Source organism: Coenobita brevimanus, chromosome 75 (assembly GCF_032717465.1).
Source record: "Coenobita brevimanus isolate Jiangsu-jjx chromosome 75, ASM3271746v2, whole genome shotgun sequence".
In the NCBI taxonomy this organism is placed as follows: Eukaryota; Metazoa; Arthropoda; class Malacostraca; order Decapoda; family Coenobitidae; genus Coenobita; species Coenobita brevimanus.
In genome coordinates this window covers 1,571,495-1,591,470 of record NC_137028.1, presented here as the reverse complement: position 1 = coordinate 1,591,470, position 19,976 = coordinate 1,571,495, and the positions used below count along the sequence as shown (strand labels likewise).

General features: G+C 41.3%; 1 protein-coding gene across 1 annotated transcript in view; it reads left to right on the top strand.

Annotated features, from left to right (window-relative positions):
* mGluR (metabotropic Glutamate Receptor) overlaps positions 1–19,976 on the top strand; it is a 350,025-nt gene that overhangs the window by 302,293 nt on the left and 27,756 nt on the right. The window contains exon 9 of the mRNA XM_080278811.1: positions 16,906–17,068. Coding sequence (XP_080134937.1) covers positions 16,906–17,068 — 163 coding nt within the window. The remainder of the gene's footprint in view (positions 1–16,905; positions 17,069–19,976) is intronic.

Below are 19,976 nucleotides of genomic sequence, written 5' to 3'. Positions count from 1 at the left end.
CCCCTACACACACACACACACACACACACACAATGAAACGTACCACCAAAATACGCTGTTTACTAATTATGTGTGCATGATTAACACCATCTGAGCGGCTAATTCGAGGGATGACACGAGCCTCAGAGAGCTCATACCTCCGCCAAGGCAGCAGCGTCCCCTTCCCTGTTTTTCATTATCCTGACTTTGACCTTTCATGCTCTTTCGCCAAAATTTAATCACCGGCACTTTCCTCTGATGGTCCTTAATCATTATTCAGAATTTGGTGGAATTCCATCCAGCAATATCTTCCATAATGTAGCTAGAGTTGACGTAATTTTTGGCAGACTGTGCAATTTGCTTATGAGTCAATATATGTTTTTTTTTTTTTTAACATCTTGTTTAGTACCGGTATATTATTATTATTATAATTATTACGAGTAGGCCGATGTGCAAAATTATCAATCAACCCTTGCTAATTGCAACTCTCGAATGACACCTCCACCATTAACTGCGGTATATAGATATGTAATTAAGGGAGGACTGTTAGACCAGGTAATATATTTTTTCAGAATCGTTTAACAAGTCCATCTTCTCCCAGCATCCAGATATCGCGCATCTCCCCCCCCCCCCGACCCCAAACTAGCCTCTCTGCTCCTCTCCCCCTCCCTTTCCTCTGCCCTACCTCACCTCCCTCCTTTCCTCTGTCTCCTGCCCACATCTCACTCCCTTCCATCCCCCACCTCTCTCCACTTCCCCCACTCCCTGGCCCCGCTACTTCTGCCCAACAACCTGTCTTATGAATCATGGGATTTAAATGCTCGCTGTGTTTAAATGCAGAGTAGTTCATAAAGCTTAAACAGCGAATTAAGGAACGTTGTGAGGTGGTTGGATGCATTTGCTATTTATTGTCATATTTGATAAGTTTTGATTCTATTCTTTCATTGTCATCCCTCCCTACCCTCCACCTTCCTTTCGCTCGTCCTCTCCTCTTCGCACCCCCCCCCCATCCTCCTTCTCCTCCCATCACCTTCACCCTCCATGTCCTCCACCTTCCTCTCTCTTCGCCTCGCAACTCCTGCCTTCCATCTCCCTCTCCCTCACCCTCCACCCCTCCTCCATCGTCTGAAACATGCAGAATAGTTTTTTTTTTTTTCTCTCTCTCTCTCTCTCCCTTTGCAACATTTTCCATCTCCCACAACCACACTACACAATACCACTCCGTACCACACTGCCACACCTCACACTTCCATACCATACACTGACACCTCACACTGTTATATTCAAGTCGCATTTACCCCCCCCCACACACACAATGAAACGTAACACCAAAATACGCTGTTTACTAATTACGTGTGCATGATTAACACCATCTGAGCGGCTAATTCGAGGGATGACACGAGCCTCAGAGAGCTCATACCTCCGCCAAGGCAGCAGCGTCCCCTTCCCTGTTTTTCATTATCCTGACTTTGACCTTTCATGCTCTTTCGCCAAAATTTAATCACCGGCACTTTCCTCTGATGGTCCTTAATCATTATTCAGAATTTGGTGGAATTCCATCCAGCAATATCTTCCATAATGTAGCTAGAGTTGACGTAATTTTTGGCAGACTGTGCAATTTGCTTATGAGTCAATATATTAGTTTTTTTTTTTTTTAACATCTTGTTTAGTACCGGTATATTATTATTATTATAATTATTACGAGTAGGCCGATGTGCAAAATTATCAATCAACCCTTGCTAATTGCAACTCTCGAATGACACCTCCACCATTAACTGCGGTATATAGATATGTAATTAAGGGAGGACTGTTAGACCAGGTAATATATTTTTTCAGAATCGTTTAACAAGTCCATCTTCTCCCACGCCCATCCAGATATCGCGCATCTCCCCCCCCCCCCCGCCGACCCCAAACTACCCTCTCTGCTCCACTCCCCCTCCCTGTCCTCTGCCCTACCTCACCTCCCTCCTTTCCTTTGTCTCCTGCCCACATATCACTCCCTTCCATCCCCCACCTCCCTCCACTTCCCCCACTTCCTGGCCCCGCTACTTCTGCCCAGCAACCCGTCTTATGAATCATGGGATTTAAATGCTCGTTGTGTTTAAATGCAGAGTAGTTTAGAAAGATTAAACAGCGAACTAAGGAACGTTGTGAGGTGGTTGGATGCATTTGCTATTTATTGTCACATTTTGATAAGTTTTGATTCTATTATTTCATTGTCATCCCTCCCTACCCTCCACCTTCCTTTCGCTCGTCCTCTCCTCTTCGCACCCCCCCCCATCCTCCTTCTCCTCCCATCACCTTCACCCTCCATGTCCTTCACCTTCCTCTCTCTTCGCCTCGCAACTCCTGCCTTCCATCTCCCTCTCCCTCACCCTCCACCCCTCCTCCATCGTCTGAAACATGCAGAATAGTTTTTTTTTTCTCTCTCTCTCTCTCTCTCCCTTTGCAACATTTTCCATCTCCCACAACCACACTACACAATACCACTCCGTACCACACTGCCACACCTCACACTTCCATACCATACACTGACACCTCACACTGTTATATTCAAGTCGCATTTACCCCCCCCCACACACACAATGAAACGTAACACCAAAATACGCTGTTTACTAATTACGTGTGCATGATTAACACCATCTGAGCGGCTAATTCGAGGGATGACACGAGCCTCAGAGAGCTCATACCTCCGCCAAGGCAGCAGCGTCCCCTTCCCTGTTTTTCATTATCCTGACTTTGACCTTTCATGCTCTTTCGCCAAAATTTAATCACCGGCACTTTCCTCTGATGGTCCTTAATCATTATTCAGAATTTGGTGGAATTCCATCCAGCAATATCTTCCATAATGTAGCTAGAGTTGACGTAATTTTTGGCAGACTGTGCAATTTGCTTATGAGTCAATATATTAGTTTTTTTTTTTAACATCTTGTTTAGTACCGGTATATTAATATTATTATAATTATTACGAGTAGGCCGATGTGCAAAATTATCGCATGTTAGGAATTTTGGTAGATAATTATATCAGTTGGTTAATTTGTTAGCAGAAAATGCCTAACCGAACGAAAACCTGAGATTGTTTAGTTCATGGGCGGAAAGTACTTGTCCGAACAAAAACCTCAGATTATTCAGTTTATCTACAAAAAGTGCTGAACCGAACGAAAACCTCAGAAGTGCCCAGCCGAACGAAAAACTCAAATTATTTAGTTTGTTTGCAGAAAGCACCTAACCGAACGAAAACCTCAGAACTGTCTTGGGTGAGGTTAAACTCTGAAGCGTGTCAAGTTTTTAGGAGTTGTGCAGTTGGGTCCGCGTGTGTGTGTGTGTGTGTGTGTGTGTGTGTGTGTGTGACATCATAACACCAGCTGCGGCCCCACTTGTCCAAACTTACTGGTGTTGTTGGAACGGTTCCACTGCGGGTTTATTTCAGATTGTTGCAATTTCTAGGTTTTAAAATGAGAAATAGCCTTTACCCTTCGTTGCAGCTGTTGTCTTTTCATGTTTACAAATAAAGGGCACTTACTTTTACACTGGTTAATATTTCAGGATTTAAGTAACATATTTGCCCAATAATTTTACTCTTGCTTTATAACTGCTTCTATTTCAGGTGTTAAAAAAGAACAGTTCCCCTACCCCCACGCCATTTCCCTTCGCATGCCCCTCGAAACAAAAAAAAAAATGATAATCTGGCGGAAGTATGAATGACACTGAAATATAGACTTTGTGGTGCTAAAAAATGCTAAAACAATAGGGACCCTTGCTTTTATCTGTTGCTGTCTCTGGAAAGAAAAAGAATAGGAAGGAATGGCAAAAGAGCAGTTAGCTTGGCACTTATCTTTGGAATATTAAAATGCTGCTATTTCTGTTTTCAAAGACTCTTAGGAAGGAACCCCACTAATGATGAGTTTATTGCTGGCTATATCAAGAACTTTCATTATAAAAAGTTCCTCTCCTACAATAAATAAAAATAGTCTCGTCAAGAATGAAACAATATACATCACCGTATTGAAGGGAATAAAGAAAATGAAAAATAATGTCTCTAAAAGTCTCTCTTATGGTACAGAAATGAATAACAATCTGGAAAATACAAGGATGAAAAATGAAAAAGGTTATACAGTGTCGGATTAAACAAACGAGCATACCAAGACTGAGAGTTCGAGATTAGAGAGAGATAAGCCGTGATAAACTAGGGATTTAAGTAGGATAGGAAGAGGATACAGTGAGGATTAATTAGGATAAGGGGAGGGTGAGGAGAGGGATTACATTAGTGCCGAGAGAGAGAGAGAGAGAGAAAGAGAGGAATCACTAATCACTGCTCCCTTCGCCCAGATCTCATCAGGGGTTGGTAATGAATGGAGCAATGAGTTGATGAGTGAGTCGCATTGTGAGTCGGTGAGGATGTGAGTCAGTAGAGGTAATGAGTCAGTGAAGATACGGTGAGTCTGTGAGGATATGAGGCAGTAAGGGAAATGCGGCGGTGGGTTGCAGGGGGTATATGAGTATGAGTGAGGGGTGTGTGAGTTGGAGATTGGGCAGCCTGATGATGGATGACAGAAAGGCATGGTGGAAATTCACTTGTGGCGTTTGGCTATGGACTGAATAGATTAGATACAGGAAGAGACATAGACAGTGCGCTGGACTGAGTGAGAATGAAACTGAATGTGATAAAAGTGAACAGAAAGCAAGAGAAAGAAAGGCAGTTTTAGTGAATGTGAGATAAAGAAAGTAAGAAAATAAGAAAGTATTAGAAAGTATGAAAATGAGAAAATAAGAAAGCATTAGAAAGTAAGAGGGTAAAAGTGAGGGGTTTTGTGAGTCCTCTTCACCAACACTCTATGTTTTCACAGTTCCCTTTTAGGCCACACTCCTGGCTTCTCTCTCTCTCTCTCTCTCTCCTTTACCCGTAATTTTTCCTCCCTTCTTCTCTTAATCTTTTTCTTCCTCTAATATCCTCTTCTTTCTCTTCTTCCTCATCCACATTTTCTTATACCTCTCCGCTTCTCCATCTTCTCTTCTCACCACTTCCCCCTCTTCTCTTTCCCCCACTTATCATGCTTTGTCTCTCCCTCTCCTCTTCCACCTCCTTCACATCTTCCTCCTCCTCCACCTCTTCTTCGATTTCTTGTCGCTGTCATACTTTTTTTTAACTCTACTCTTGTTTATACTAATTCTTCTACCTCTCTATTTTTCCTTTTCCTCTTTCCTAGTTCTCCTCTCCCTCTATATCCTTCCCTTACTATTTCTTCTTCCCTTTCACTCCTCTGTTTCTCTTTCTCATTCTTTCTTCTTATATTTTCACCTTTTACTTTCTTCCTTCTCCTACTACAACTTATTCTCTTCTTTCTCCTAGTTCCGTTTTTCTGCCATTCCTCTTTTCTCCTTCCTCCTATTTCTACTAGTTCACCCCCTCCTTCTCTTCCTCCTCCTCTTGTTTCCCCTTGTCTCTTTCTCTGCACCTACTGTGTCTCCTTCCTCATATTCCATCACTTTCTTAATCATTCCTAATTACTTCCTTCTTTTTCTGTTTCACTTATACTATTTCTCATTCTTTTGCATCTGCTCTTCCTGAATGTCCTTCCTTCCTCTTCTACTATTAATACTTCTTCCTTCCTTCACCTGTAGAATTCGTCCTTTCATCTACTTCTGCTGTTCCTCTGTCTTTCCTCCTCCTCCTCCTCCTCCTCCTCCTCCTTCTCCTTCTTCCCTAACTGGACACTCTGGCTGTCACAAACGCCTTGTCACCGGACTGAAGGGGAACGAAGTGAGGAGGCAGGGGAGAAGAGTGGAGTGGAGTGGAGTGGAGTGAATGGAATGGAGTGAAGTGTGCAATGGGATGTTCAGTGGAGTGTCGTGGAGTATAGAGCGGGGTGTGGAGTGGAGTGTGCAAGAGACTGTGGAATGAAGTGTAATTGACGTGGCGTGTGCAGTGGGGTGGAGAGTAGAGAGGAGTGATGTGGAGTGGAGCTGAGTGGAATGAAATCGTACTCCACATAATATCTCTGCTGAAACAATTAAGTAAGAATAATGTTTGTTGGCGTAAGATGGGCTACGTAAGAGAGATCAAAGTTATCCCAATATCAGCTTCCTTCCTACCCTGCCCCCCATGCACACACACAACCCTACACTCACAAACACAACACACCCACAAACACAACGCACACACAAACACCTACACCCACAACACAACCACACCCACAACACACCCACAAACACCACACACACACAACACACACACACACACAACACACACACGAACACAACATCCCCCCCACACACACACACAACACACACTTTTGGTCTAGGAGTCACATTTGCAAAGCACGATAAGACAAATTTTTTATCTCTGACTGCGTCCCATTGTTCGCATGGTGGAAACTTGTTGAAATAGCCCGCCGATTACCGCAATTATGACCGATGATCGAGCCCCCAAATCCCGCTTGCATGGCTTTCTTTTCACGGATTTTCTTTTGTGGGAGATTTCCGAAGCAGACCGGAAACCATCTTGTCTCTCTGATGGAGTCCTGTCTGTGAAGTCATCTAAAGTTGTATTTATGAATTTTGCCCCTGTTTTGCTGTCTTCTCTCTCTCTCTCTCTCTCTCTCTCTCTCTCTCTCTCTCTCTCTCTCTCTTGTACATAAGTTTGCTTGCCTATGCTCTTACCCTCATTTATACACGGCTAAAATTCAGCTTTATGTGGCATTCCACCCATGCATGTCTTCTCAGATGGCCGGTCATATCCAATTACGTTTCTCACGACGGGATATGCAGACTCTCTCACTCACTAACACTTCCACTTTAACAGCATATGATTTCACATGCAGTTCTTACAGCACTCATCATTACCCTCCCTCCTATCCCCTCCACGTTGCCTTCACCAGTACCCATATCACTGATGGGAGTGGGTTGATTTTCTAGCGACATAAATACCCCTAAACCATACGGATCACTGTCCCCTTCATAACCTTTGACTCCTTGAATCCAGTTAACGTCAATTTTAGCTTAATCTTGCTGCAACCTAACGATTTATCCAACTCATAAACGGCCTATCGTACTGAAATGGTTTAATAAGTCAACATCTATCCTCTTCAGCTGGTAAAAATTCTCCCAGGCTGAATAAAATCAACAGGAGCAGCACAAAAAAAAAAAGAAAAAAAAAATCCCCGGGCTCAATGGGTTAAACAGGAAGTGTACATTAGGTCGGGCAGTCGATAAAAAGGCGTGTGTAAACCAATCAATACATCACACGTATTACATACACTCCAACTCACGTGACTCTTGCTAAAATAAACTTCATTTGGTAGATAAAATGATGATGCGAGAGGCAAGGCTAATGACTGTAAAAAGAAAAAGTGGATTGTTTCTAATTAAACCGTTTCTGTACATTAACAATGGATGGACCCATGTTGAATGCTGTATATAAATTGTGTGTGTGTGTGTGTGTGTGTGTGTGTGTGTGTGTGTGTGTGTGTGTGAACGTTTCGTCAGAGTACTTTTTTTATGGCCTCCATGTAGTGTAATTCTTCCGTTATGGGTCTCTCACTCTGTGCTCTTCAATTCCCCCTCTTCCTTCATACACACGCAATTTAACTCATACCTAGGCTCATCCAGATCTCCCTTCGTCTCTCCATTCCCCTCACTCCGTCCTCTGTACTATGCTAACTGCCTTCATTCCTCTCTCACGACTCCCCCTTACTCGTCTGCCCATTCCTCCTTCCCTTCCATTACCATTCCTCTCATTCCATCCGTCATCCTCATCCGTCTTGCATTCCTCCATCATAACCTCTCACATTGTTGTCAGTCTTAACCACATCAACCTGAGAATGTCTTATATGTTCTTACTGTCTTCTAAGTGTTTTATTTTGCTTTAGGAGAGGCTTTTCGAACAGGAGGTAATAAATATGTTCCCCAATATCCCTTCAATACGGCGGGTCTTCATCAAGTCTGAGTAAAATTTTCTGAAAGTGACATGACTAAACTAACCCAGTGCGTCATCACAGTGAAGGAGTTAGGAGTATCTAACCCAATATACCTTTTCAATGGGCTGGGTATGAATATAAATGGGAAAAGGAATACACCACTGTATAAAAAAGTATTTGGCCCTCGTTTGCTCAACTTTCTCTGAAGAGAACCATATTTGTAAGCTTTCAGGATGATTCTTTTTTCTCTGGTTAAAAGAGGAACCTATTCTACCCCCATCTCTACAATACAAAATCCAACCCAATCATACCGAACTTCATCTAATCTCATTCCACTTAGGGTTACTTGCTCAAGCATACTTAATCCAACTCAACCTAACTGCATCCCACTTAAACTTCTTAACCCAACTCAGCTTAACCAACTCAGACCTAATCTATCCTCAACCCACCAAATCTAACCAACCTAACCTAATCTGTGCTAACCAGCCTGACCTAATCTACCGTAACTCTGATTTATTCTAACCAACCTAACTTAACCTAAATCAACCTAACCTAACCTAATCCAGCCTACCCTATCTTTACCCAACAACCTCACCTTACCAGACCTAAGCAACTAAACCTAACCAAACACCCCACCTAACGTACTTCACCTCACCCCACCAAGCCTAAAAAAAAACTAACCAATTCTCATCCAATCAAGCCCAACCAAACTTATCCTATCCTAACTAGAGACCCTGTTGAAAGAGAGACTGGACAGCCGCCATGTTGGTGCAGCAAATGGGTATTTGCTGGATTACACTCAAGAGTTAAGATCATATAAAGAATAGTGATCGCTGCAAGATAGCATCAGATCACGTAACTGTTCAGATTTTACAGGGCGTTTTTTAACATTTGTGATTCTGTTCTTGCACATGTGGTGCTTTCTTAAAACGTAAAGCTGTAGAAAAAGTTAGACTCTTCTCTTCGCTTTAGCTAGATTTATTTCTAGGCATATAAACCTTTTCGTTCACGGTAAGTTTCAATAAGTTTCATGTTCCACGACTCGAAGGCTTTCTCCCCTCCCCCTGCCGCCCGCCGCGTGCTCCAAAAAAGTGTATTCTCAGCTTATTTTCACCACCCAAACATAATTATTTGCCACAAAACCTACATATTCCAATTTGTCGATGTTTGTTCTACACGATAAGCAAAAAAAAAAAAACACTATACGTACATTAGGGTGGTGTGAATAAACATTCAGGAACATTCATCTCACCTCCAACATCATAGCTCGAATGTTTACTAACATATCTCTACATGTTATACAATCATTTGAATGTGAATTTTATTAGCTTTTGAATGGAGTAGTAGGCATTTTGATATGAGGTATGATTTTCGAGTAATAAGCGAAAGTAAAAACTTTTTCTGACAGACAACAGAGTTTTTACTCAGGAAGATCTAGCGAAAAACTTTTCTCGGCAGTGTTATGTTTTTATTTCACCATCTTATGCAGAATTTCATGGGCTTTCTCATGATATACGGTAATCAGATTTCTCCTATGCCTCAGTTTTCGAGAAAAATGCATAAAACTACAGTGTACTCACGCCATGTCATGACTGTAGGGCAGTTTCCCACCTCCCCCTAAGCTGCTGCACATATTTCACTATTTCCTTGCACACCAGGTATTGCACACTATATTCACATGATTCACTGTCACTGTTTTTAATGAATACTCACATTTGGTGCAGGGTAGAGGCAGTGTAGTTGGTTAAAAACAGTAGCACAATGTTCATTGATCCAACAGCTGATAATGGCCACAAACGCTTCACAAACACCTAATTTCCTACTGCAAACACCAAATCTAATCACAATAGTGCCCCAAAACAATACATATGTACTACTGGTATAGAGAAATATGTCGCACGGCCGGGACGGGGGTAAAAGAGGAGAATTAAAGGGACAAGGGACCGTGCACTACTTTCCCCACTGACAGCTCACTTGGTACTGAAAAACCTGTATGCGCTGTCGCGGGTATCGGGGCCCACTGCTGCCAACTCATTACTTTTGACATGAGCCGGGCAAGCTATGATGTCTCAAAAAATGATGCAAATCGACCAAAAACTTTTGGGGGGGCGAATTTTTTATGTTTTTTTGATGCTAAGGGCGTCACTGTGCATTTACGAGGAAAGACCCTAATGACGCCGAACACATCATTGTGTACGAAGGGGTAAATATCAGAAACGACCTGCCACATGACAAGATCATTAACACCAGCAGTGTTTACACATCTTGACAAAGGTTTTTAAAACTGAGTTTTGGTTGACTGTATGAGATTGTTCTTAATATCCATAGTTGTGGAAAAGTGGTTCCCATTGGCATATTATCTAGGGTTACTTCCCTATCTGGATTAGAGGAAAATTGTTTTTCTTTTGAATATTCACACAGTAAAAATCAACATCAGTTTGGGAAATATGCCCGTTCAGTGACGTTATACCGAACTCGTACCATATTATGATTACAGTATATGATTACCTCACACTGAATTACTATTGTACTGCACTGCTTATTTCAACAAAACATTCAGCTACAATGTTACAAAGATAAGGCTTGGGCTATGCAGTACTGTATCTCTCTCCCACAAAATGACATTCAGTAAGGCTAGTTAATGGCTGCATACTGTATTAAGTATTTCAGCCACGACAAAACCGTCATAATAATAATGTGCATTTTACAAAAATTTTTATCTTACAGTACTGCAGGCCAAATGGTTAACATATAAAACTGAATCTATGTAAAATATTTGATATGTATAGGCAAATGATGGGGCTAAAAGGATTGGATGCTGGATGGTTGGATGGATATCACAACTTCCACCAGAGCAAAATAAATACTATATTATATATACAGTACCGTATAACAGATACCGTATATTCCAAGCACAGTACCTATACTACCCAATGCAGTATAATCACTGATTTACAGTGGCTATTGTAATTGCATGTCTCCTCACCTATGTAATGAAAGCATCACAGTAATTTACAATGTGAGGACTGTGTAGGTAAACACATATGGTAATATAATTTCATCATGCTACAAAACATGTCATACAACATAAGAAAAAATTATATAAAATACACCATTACTCATGTTTCATAACCTACAGTCTATAGAGTATGGACCCACACAATTGTAGGTCTACTTCTGTAAATGAGTTTTATGTATAAAATACTATATTTTTTATGTTACTGGGACTCTGAAGTATGTAACATAGATGGTTGCTAGTGCCACATTTGGTGCTGTACAATAGAGATCACATGTACTCATCAAATATACAGTAGCTCCAATATAGTAGGTAGATTTTAAGTGCATTGGGTGTTTACTGTATATGCATAATGCTCCTTAACCTAACAGTATTATCTATCACAGTAGGTTACAAAGTGTTGTGCATGGTTTTGTACTTCTTCCAATGAGTGCAGTGTATGCGCTACTCTTATTATCATTATTATTATTTTTTTTTGGTATTCATTACTTGGATATTGTTTTTGCATGAGTGATATCTTGGTTTAAAATATGATGTTAATAATGAGCTGGCAACATTTTGGCATTTGGGGAGTTATTACATTTAATGAAAATTTTAACCAGTACAGCTACACTGAGTTTTTCCCTCACTGAAGAGCTACTCAAAATTAAATCGGCACAGGTCTTGCAGATTGCTTCTGCTTTTGGATGGAGATTTGATACAGCAGTGGAGAGATACCGGTACACTAGAATTCCTTTTTTATAACTAATGTAGTTAACAAAAGGTTTTATCTGTTAGTCTTCATTTTTTCTTTGTTGCACATGAGGATCTGCCATTAATCATTAACCTAGAATTATTTTTTCACAAGTAAGCCTTAGTCCTATACAACCACCATTAAAATGCCCCACATGAAGAGTAAACAGTATCTTTGCCTAAATGTAGACAAAGGACTTCTCTCACCAACCAAACTCTTCATTTCGTAGCTAGTACTGTAAAGAGGAAAGTCTGAAATTTGGTGGGGCTAATCACGTGGTCCAACATACAATATACCCATTTCCGAATCATTTATGAAAATATCCTGTGATCTTACACTGCCTCTTTCTCTTTATAATATAACAATTCGTTTCATAAAAGGGTCATATACATGCAAAATAAATAAAACTTACCTTGGTAAGCCGATGATGCTCACTTGCATGTCCACTTTGTTCTCTGCACCTTATTTTCCTATAATTTCCTTCTTCCTGGATCACAAGGGAATCAGAAAAGCCCCACAAAAGGTCAATGAGTGTTACTACACCCAAATGCAGCACAATCAACCAATGGTAAGGGAAAAATGCACACGGAAAAGAAAAGCAACATCGCCTAGTCGCAAGCTGCATGCAGTCTGTGTTTGTCAACATAATCAGTGTTGCCAACTGTGGCTGGTGAAAATCTGCTAAAAGACTGCTCAAAAATGGCTAGATAGACCTCAAATCTTACATATACACACACATTATATATATATATATCTACATATATATATATATATATTTATATTATGTATATATATATATCTATATATATATATCTATATATATATATATATATATATATATATATATATATATATATATATTATATCGATGCTTCCAGGGTCAATTTAATAGGCTACATGTACTTTAGAAATTGGGCATTACTCACCAATTAGAATTCCTAGACTGAGAATATATACTCTTCCTCCTCCTCTTCTGATTGTGGAACAGCCACTGTGTTTGCAGTTGAAGTACTAGGGGTGACTGGGGTCTGAGGTAAACTGTAAGTTGCCATTGTCCCAATTCGTTGCACAACAGTCTCCGGAAGTTCGTAAGAATAGCAACATTTTTCCAACCTCTTCAATCCACATCTAACCGTGAGAAGTGCACTTACTGAAGTAGTGTTCAGACGGTTCCTAAGTTTCGATTTTACTATATTTAGTTGGCTAAACAGTCTTTCCACTTCTGCATTTGAGTGTGGCAATGATAATATGCTAATGGCTAGGTCATAAAGTTCTTGGAAGGGATTTATGTCTGAGGCATCTCTATATTTACCCACTTCAATCCAGAGACTTACGGTTGACTGATGATCATGCCATTTAAAGTATGATAAATTTCGCCACTGAGTTTCCACTTTTTCAATCTGCTCTGGAGTGTAGCCTAGCACCTCGCAACATCCACAATCGGTTCTTTGATGGCTCTCAAACATTCAGAGGGAGAGAAAAGTGACATTTTCTTAAGTGCTTTGATATTGTCTGGTAGTCTACATCTTAACTCATTACAGAGGTTAACAGCAAAGGATATGCAACGCCTACGAAGGTTGATTTCTTTCTCATTTGGGAGCTTAGATTCCTTGCTAGTTTTCTCACACTCATACCCTAAATGTGAACCAGGATCAACATAAGAGCTTATATCACTAGCCAAAGGGTCAACCTTAGCACCTGGCACTGTCACTCTGTTGCTTGTAGATATTATAAGATTAGTTAAATCTTGCAGAAGCTTGGTTGGATTAACACTTTCACCTTGAAAGGCCTTGACTACACGCTGAACGTCATGGAGAACTGGACACAAGAAAAGCAAGTACAGTTTATTAACTGGATCACAATACATTTCATACAACGTTTCTGCACTGTAGCATTTTTCAGAGGATCTTACAACTTGAAAATGCAACTTTAGTTCCTCCCATTGAGACAATATACGTGTAACTGCTGGTTCAATGGAAAGCCATCTAGTGTCACATACTCCAGGGATTTTGAGAGGCTCTTTTCCATTATTTAACGTTTCAAACAACTGTTTATACACAATCTGTCTTTTTGATGAATATGAAAACCAGTTATATGTTTCACGCACCAAGTAGTCTATGTTACGGGGCAGAGTTTCTCCCACAGAATGTCAAACAGCCAACTGCACTGAATGACACACACATCTAATCATGATCAAGTTTGGGAGCTCTCGTTCTTTTTTAAGTAATTCACATACACCACTGTTCAAGCCTGTATTAACACTTGCATTGTCAACGCCAACACCGATCAGTTTCTGTGGTTGCAGCTTTAAATCACGAAGCAATTTTATTGTAGCACTTGCAATGCAATGTGCACTTCCAGCTTCAATTTCAAGCAGACCAAGATAAGTTGAAACGATTTTCTCCATTTCAGGGCTGAAGTATCGAACTGTAACTCCAAGTAATTTTACAACTGATATGTCTGTACTCTCATCTATTAATAAACTATACTTTCCATCTCCAATGTCATTGCGCAGGCTGTCAGTAAAGTGAGGTGCCAAGATATTCACAATAATGTTTTTGCACTTGCTTCTATGCAACTTAATATAGCTTGCACTTTTGCTGTCACAGAAACAATGTTTGCACATTTCAGTTAAGTGGTCAACAGTTAAAAATGACGTGTGTGCAGCCACAAATAATGAGAGATCACCTTCAGCTTTACAAACTTTTTGGTTTTGAGTTTCACTGCATTTTGGAAAAGTAATTCTTGACTGTCTGTCACTTGAAAATGGTTCTGATGCCTTCACATGTTTCTTAGCCTTGGCATGATTCTGCAAGTCATACAGTTTTGCAATAATTTCACATTTACAATATATGCAGTATGCTTTCTTGGTATTATTAGATACTGGTCTTAGCCAGTCTTTTAATTCTGGCAATGTTTCCCAATTCTTTCTATAGGTTTGTGTGCACTGAGGACCCATCTTTTCAAATGAGGAGTGTTTGAGCTGTACTGTACGTATTAAACTTAAGAGGGGCAACAAAGAACTGGCGCCTGTACTAGCTACGACACAAGCCACGAACGAAGGCTGTGATACCATGTTTGGCCGATTTATACCCATTCCAACACTCCCTCTTCAGGCTAGCGAGCACTAGCAAGCCTATCATTTGGTAATAAAGGGTCTCCTGCTTTGCCAGAATTAATGTTTCTACTGAAAAAAATTGGCTCTCTAACGCTCGCAAGCCTGAAAATGAAGGGAGGAAAGCCAAACCTGGCATCTCTGGGCTACCATACTGGACGTGTCTACATCACGAATGCCAATTGCAAACGGGCAACTCAGAAACTCATTGAATCATCATTAGTAGATAAACATTTTGTCTCACCAAGATTTCAAACAAATATTTTTCATAATAAATTATACTCACTTGTGATGAATGACTCGTTATCTGCAAATACTGCTAAAAAAAAAACGGCTAACGTCCACTAAAATCCGCTAGAAAATCGGCTAATAGGAATTGCTATTAAAATCGGTTAGGGAGGAATTGAAATAAGCTAGATCTAGCCGAATTTCGGCTAATTTGGCAACACTGTACGATCAGCGTTGCCAATTCCCAAGCCGATGTACCGTACCAGGCATGTTAAAATTTTCGTACACGGTACACTAAAACTTTTCCCAAATTTATCCTGTCCGGCCGTATTACTGCTACATATACGCACATGAATACTGCACATTGGCTCCCTAAGGGTAATTTTACTTAAAGTCTAAATCATATAGGCTAATGACTAACTTTTAGCCTGCAACTTAAGGCAGTACCTATTCTACCTACAGAGCCTAACCCAGTGGTTTCCAACCTTTCCTAATTCTCGCCCCCCCCCTCCCCTTACTGAATCGTTCCCTGCGCCCCCCTTTCTCAAATACTGTATTTTACTGGCACAGTTGGCACATGTCAATAAATATCATAGATTCTTAATCTTTGAAATTGTTTATGTATTCAGATGCCTAGATTTCTTATTGATATCTGAAATATTTTCTCCATATTTAGAAATTACAGAATTCCATCATAATTCATTGTTTTCAAATATAATTACCCTCTTTATCAAGCCTTTGCCCCCCCTCCCCAGGCAGCCCTTCGTGCCCCCCTAGGGGGGCACGCCCCACAGGTTGGAAACCACTGGCCTAACCCATCTTGAGTAACTACAGTTGCACACTGGTTATAAGTATTCATTTCATGCACATTGACCTTTCCTTCGCATGCACGAAATAAATAAATAATAACATATATTAGGCCTCCCGAAACACTCGAAAGCATATCCCAACAAAGAAAAAAAGAAGCCGTGGACTAGAGAACAATTCATTATCTCTGAAAGGATAACAAACTTCAGAAAATGACGAGAGTGAAGATGACCGCACAGTGAGGTAATGGCGAAATATCTGGAAACTAATAAATAAGGCCCCACTTGAATCAGCCATAGAAATTCAGCCCTTACAGACAAGACTCATGGAACCCAGTGCTCCCACCAGCCGCAGGCCACCGCGAACTGAATAGTGGTAGACCTACGACGCTCACACAGAGAACGATAAACACCACAGTCTAAGTCTGTGATAGACACGGTCATGAACTCGACGCATGGGTTTGTCTGTAGCACGTGGCAAGTTCGGCACTTACCCTCTTCGGGATCTCGTGTCGTATGCTTATGAATTGTTAGACAAATAAATCATTCAATAAAAATCCTCCAAAGTCTTAATTAACAATATCTCATTATTTCAATGAAATATTGCACAAATACATAAATAATGGCATTATCGTATACATTGCAGGGTTGCCAACATTCCATCCTACAGTACAGTACATCCTACAGTCCCTTGTTATCGCATATGTACAATAATTATCGTACGTCTGGCAACGCTGATTACGATTCAATCATTCTGTGATAATCTCGATATTTACATGTACTTTGAGGTAAAATCCACATGTAGAGATGAGCATTAAAGCAAAAATCTTCAATAGCTCTAATTAACATAATATACCACATTACAATTAGCGCGACATTTTATTTATCAACGAACGTCGCACGTCGCAGGTGACGAAACTGCAGCCCAATCAGTGAGCAGCTGAAAACATAGGCTGTCCAGTATCTCTCTCTGTAGGGTCTCTAATCCTGACCAAACCAAAGGCCACCTAACTTCACCCCACCAAGCTCAACCAAGATAGTCTAACTTAACCCAACTTACACCAAACTCTTTACTCTACCTTCATCTAAAAAAAACACACCTTCCCCGGCAGGTTCGGCGTGGGCTTCGGGTTCTCCATGATCTACGGCGCCCTCCTAACCAAGACCAACCGCATCTCGCGCATATTCGACTCCGCCTCCCGCTCCGCCCGTCGACCTGGCTTCATCAGTCCCAAGAGTCAGGTCATCATCACGTGCTCCCTCGTCTCCGTCCAGGTTGGTATGGGTGGAGGGATGGAGGAAACAAGAAAGGGAGAGAGGGACTGGAGGGAAGGAAAGGATGGACGGGAAGATGGAAGGACTCTGGGAGGGGGGGAGAGGATTGGAAGTAGGAGGGGTACGAATAAGAGGCACAGATGAAAGAGAAATTAGGAGAGGGGCAAAGAGAACGGGGAAGAAAAGATGGAGGGAAGGAGGCAGGGGGCAAAGAATGGAGCAGAGGGAAAGGAAGAGGGAAGGGTGAGGGGAACGGGATGCGGAAAGTAGGAAAGAGATGGGAAGATAAAGGAGGAGAGGTGGCAGAAAGGGGAAGAGATAGGAAGAATGAAGGAAGGAGAAAGAAGCATGCAGAAGGGAGGGGGAACGAGAGAGGGAATGAAAGAGAAAGGGATTATGAAGGGGACACAAGTAAGAGGATCATAATTAGCTTATGATGACCTGATCTGCCAGGGTAACACGGTTCTACTAAAAATATATCCAACACGTGTGAGACCAAGAGTGAAAAAAAATCCTTTCTCCTCGACCACCACCACCACCACTCAAGGTACACACACACACACACACACACACACACACACACAATGACTCGGAAAACTAAACAAAGAATCTATTATTTGCAGTATTTATTTGTTCTATCTGCAGTTTCTGATAGAGGACATGAACACAGTATAAAGCCATAAATAATTCGATGGTTCTTTGTTCCAATTTTCTGGCATCTAATTCTAATGCTTCACTGCGCTATGGCAATTTTACCCTAACCTGGCCTAAAACTGCCATCTCTCCACCTTCACTGCTGGGTTGTAACTGTTGATTAACACTGGAATATAATGCTAATCACGAAAAAGTGCCCTGGAAAGGATGTAGAGTTGTTGTGGTCTTTTTAAACACTGAACTATGTGTAATATGCTGCAGAAGGAAGAAAACCTGGACCAAGCTATAGTAAAAACAGTATAGTAATCAATTTTTCCACTGTTCGCAGTACTGATGAATAGGAATAAGACACAGACACATTACGGTATCCTCAAAGTATCCAGTGAAACAAACCGTATTTCAGGTAGTACAGGTAGCTTCCTAGCACCTGTTAATTAGCGATTTATTTTGAATTTGATATAAAACTCTCTTGTATGATACCAATAGCGTTTGAATACAAATATGGTTTGCATTAATGGCATACAAGAGGCCTACTGAAGAATATTATGCAGAATAAGTCACAAGGGGAGAGGTGTAACGAAAGCTCCAAAGTTGATTATTCTACGACCTGCACAGAATAATAAAGATGCACCCCTGAGAGTGTATCCTGTGTCCCCCAATCCACAGTACATTAAGGAGCTGCTGGGCTTTATTATGTGATGGATTAAATTATCGTGGGTGGAGGAGGGGACGGCGAGGCATGGATGAGCAGTGTTGGGGAGACGAAGAAGGTGCCACGTAAGAGGGATTAGGGAAAGAGATAAAGGAAGGGACAGAGGAGGGAGGAAGAGAGGTTGGTGAAGAGATAAGAGGCGTGTGGAGACAGAGGGAGGAAAGGAAGCAGAATAGACAGGAAAAAACAACAGGAAAGAAAAGGAGGTTGAGAAGCGTATGGAGGTAAATGTAGGAAACAGAAATGACAGAAGGGAAAAAGGAGGGAAGAAAAGAGGTAGGTGAAATGATTAGGAGAGGTGTGTGGAGGTAGAGAGAGGAAAGGAAGTAGAATAGGCAGGAGGAAAGAAAAAAGGGAAGAAAAGATGTTAATGATTAGAGGAGCTTATGAAGGTATAGCAAGGGAAAGAAGTAAAATAAGGAGGAAGGAAGAGATAATGAAACAGAGTGGGATTAGTGAAGAGATGAAAGATTTTAGGAGGTATGAGGAGGGAAGGAGGTAGAATAGGCAGGAGGAAAGGAGTGAACAAAAGAGGGTTCATACAGAAGGAGGGAGAAAAAGGAGAAGAGAGGAAGAGAAGAAAACTAGTGGAAGAGGAAGTGAAAGAAGAAAAAGAAAGAGGAAGAAGGAGAGAAAGAAGAAAAAAAAAAGAAGGAAGCTTGGAAGACATGAGAAGGACAGAGAGAGGGGCAGTGCAAGGAAAGAGAACAAGATGCAGGAATTAAGGGAGAGGAAGAGGGAGGAAAGGTGAGGAAAAGAGAAAGGAGAGGAGAGGATGAGGGAGAGGAGAAGAATAGAAGAGAGGGTGGGGGGTACAGGAACAGAGAGAGAAATCTGGAAGACAGAAAGCGAAGAGAGAGAGGCAAAGCAAGAACAAGGAACAATGCGTAGGGGTTAAGGGAGAGGGAGTGAGAGTGTAAGTGGATTAGTGACGGCATGGAGACACTCAGGTGGAAGGGAGGTGGAAGAAGAGGGAAGACCAACACAAAAGGAAGACAGTAAGGAATTAAAGAGGGGGAAGAGCGGGAAAGTAAAAGATGAAGGAAGAGAGACAGACAGAGACAGAGATGAATGTCATGAGAATGAGAATGAGACAGCTAGGTGAAAGATACAGGAGAGAGCGAGAGAGAGACGAATGACGCAAGATACAGACAGGGAGAGAGGAAGAGAGAATTAGGCAAACAGAGGGAAAGAAGGGAGGCAGGACTTGAGAGGCAGACTAAACATAGGAACTGAGAGAGAGAGTGAGAGAGAGAGAGAGAGAGAGAGGGTGGGGTGAGGGGACTTACATACATATTCACTGTGGACTTTGAGAGAGAGAGAGAGAGAGAGAGAGAGAGAGAGAGAGAGAGAGAGAGAGAGAGAGAGAGAGACTGATATGTAAAGAGAGAGACTGGGTTCCTAATAGGGTGGTCCGGCATTAATATTAAAAAGACGAGGTTGGGTACGGGAAACTAGGCATAAAGTTAGTAACCTGTGAGTACCCATGTGGAATGTATTTTAGCAGTGAATACAGACTTTCAGAGCTACTTGGCGTTTAGT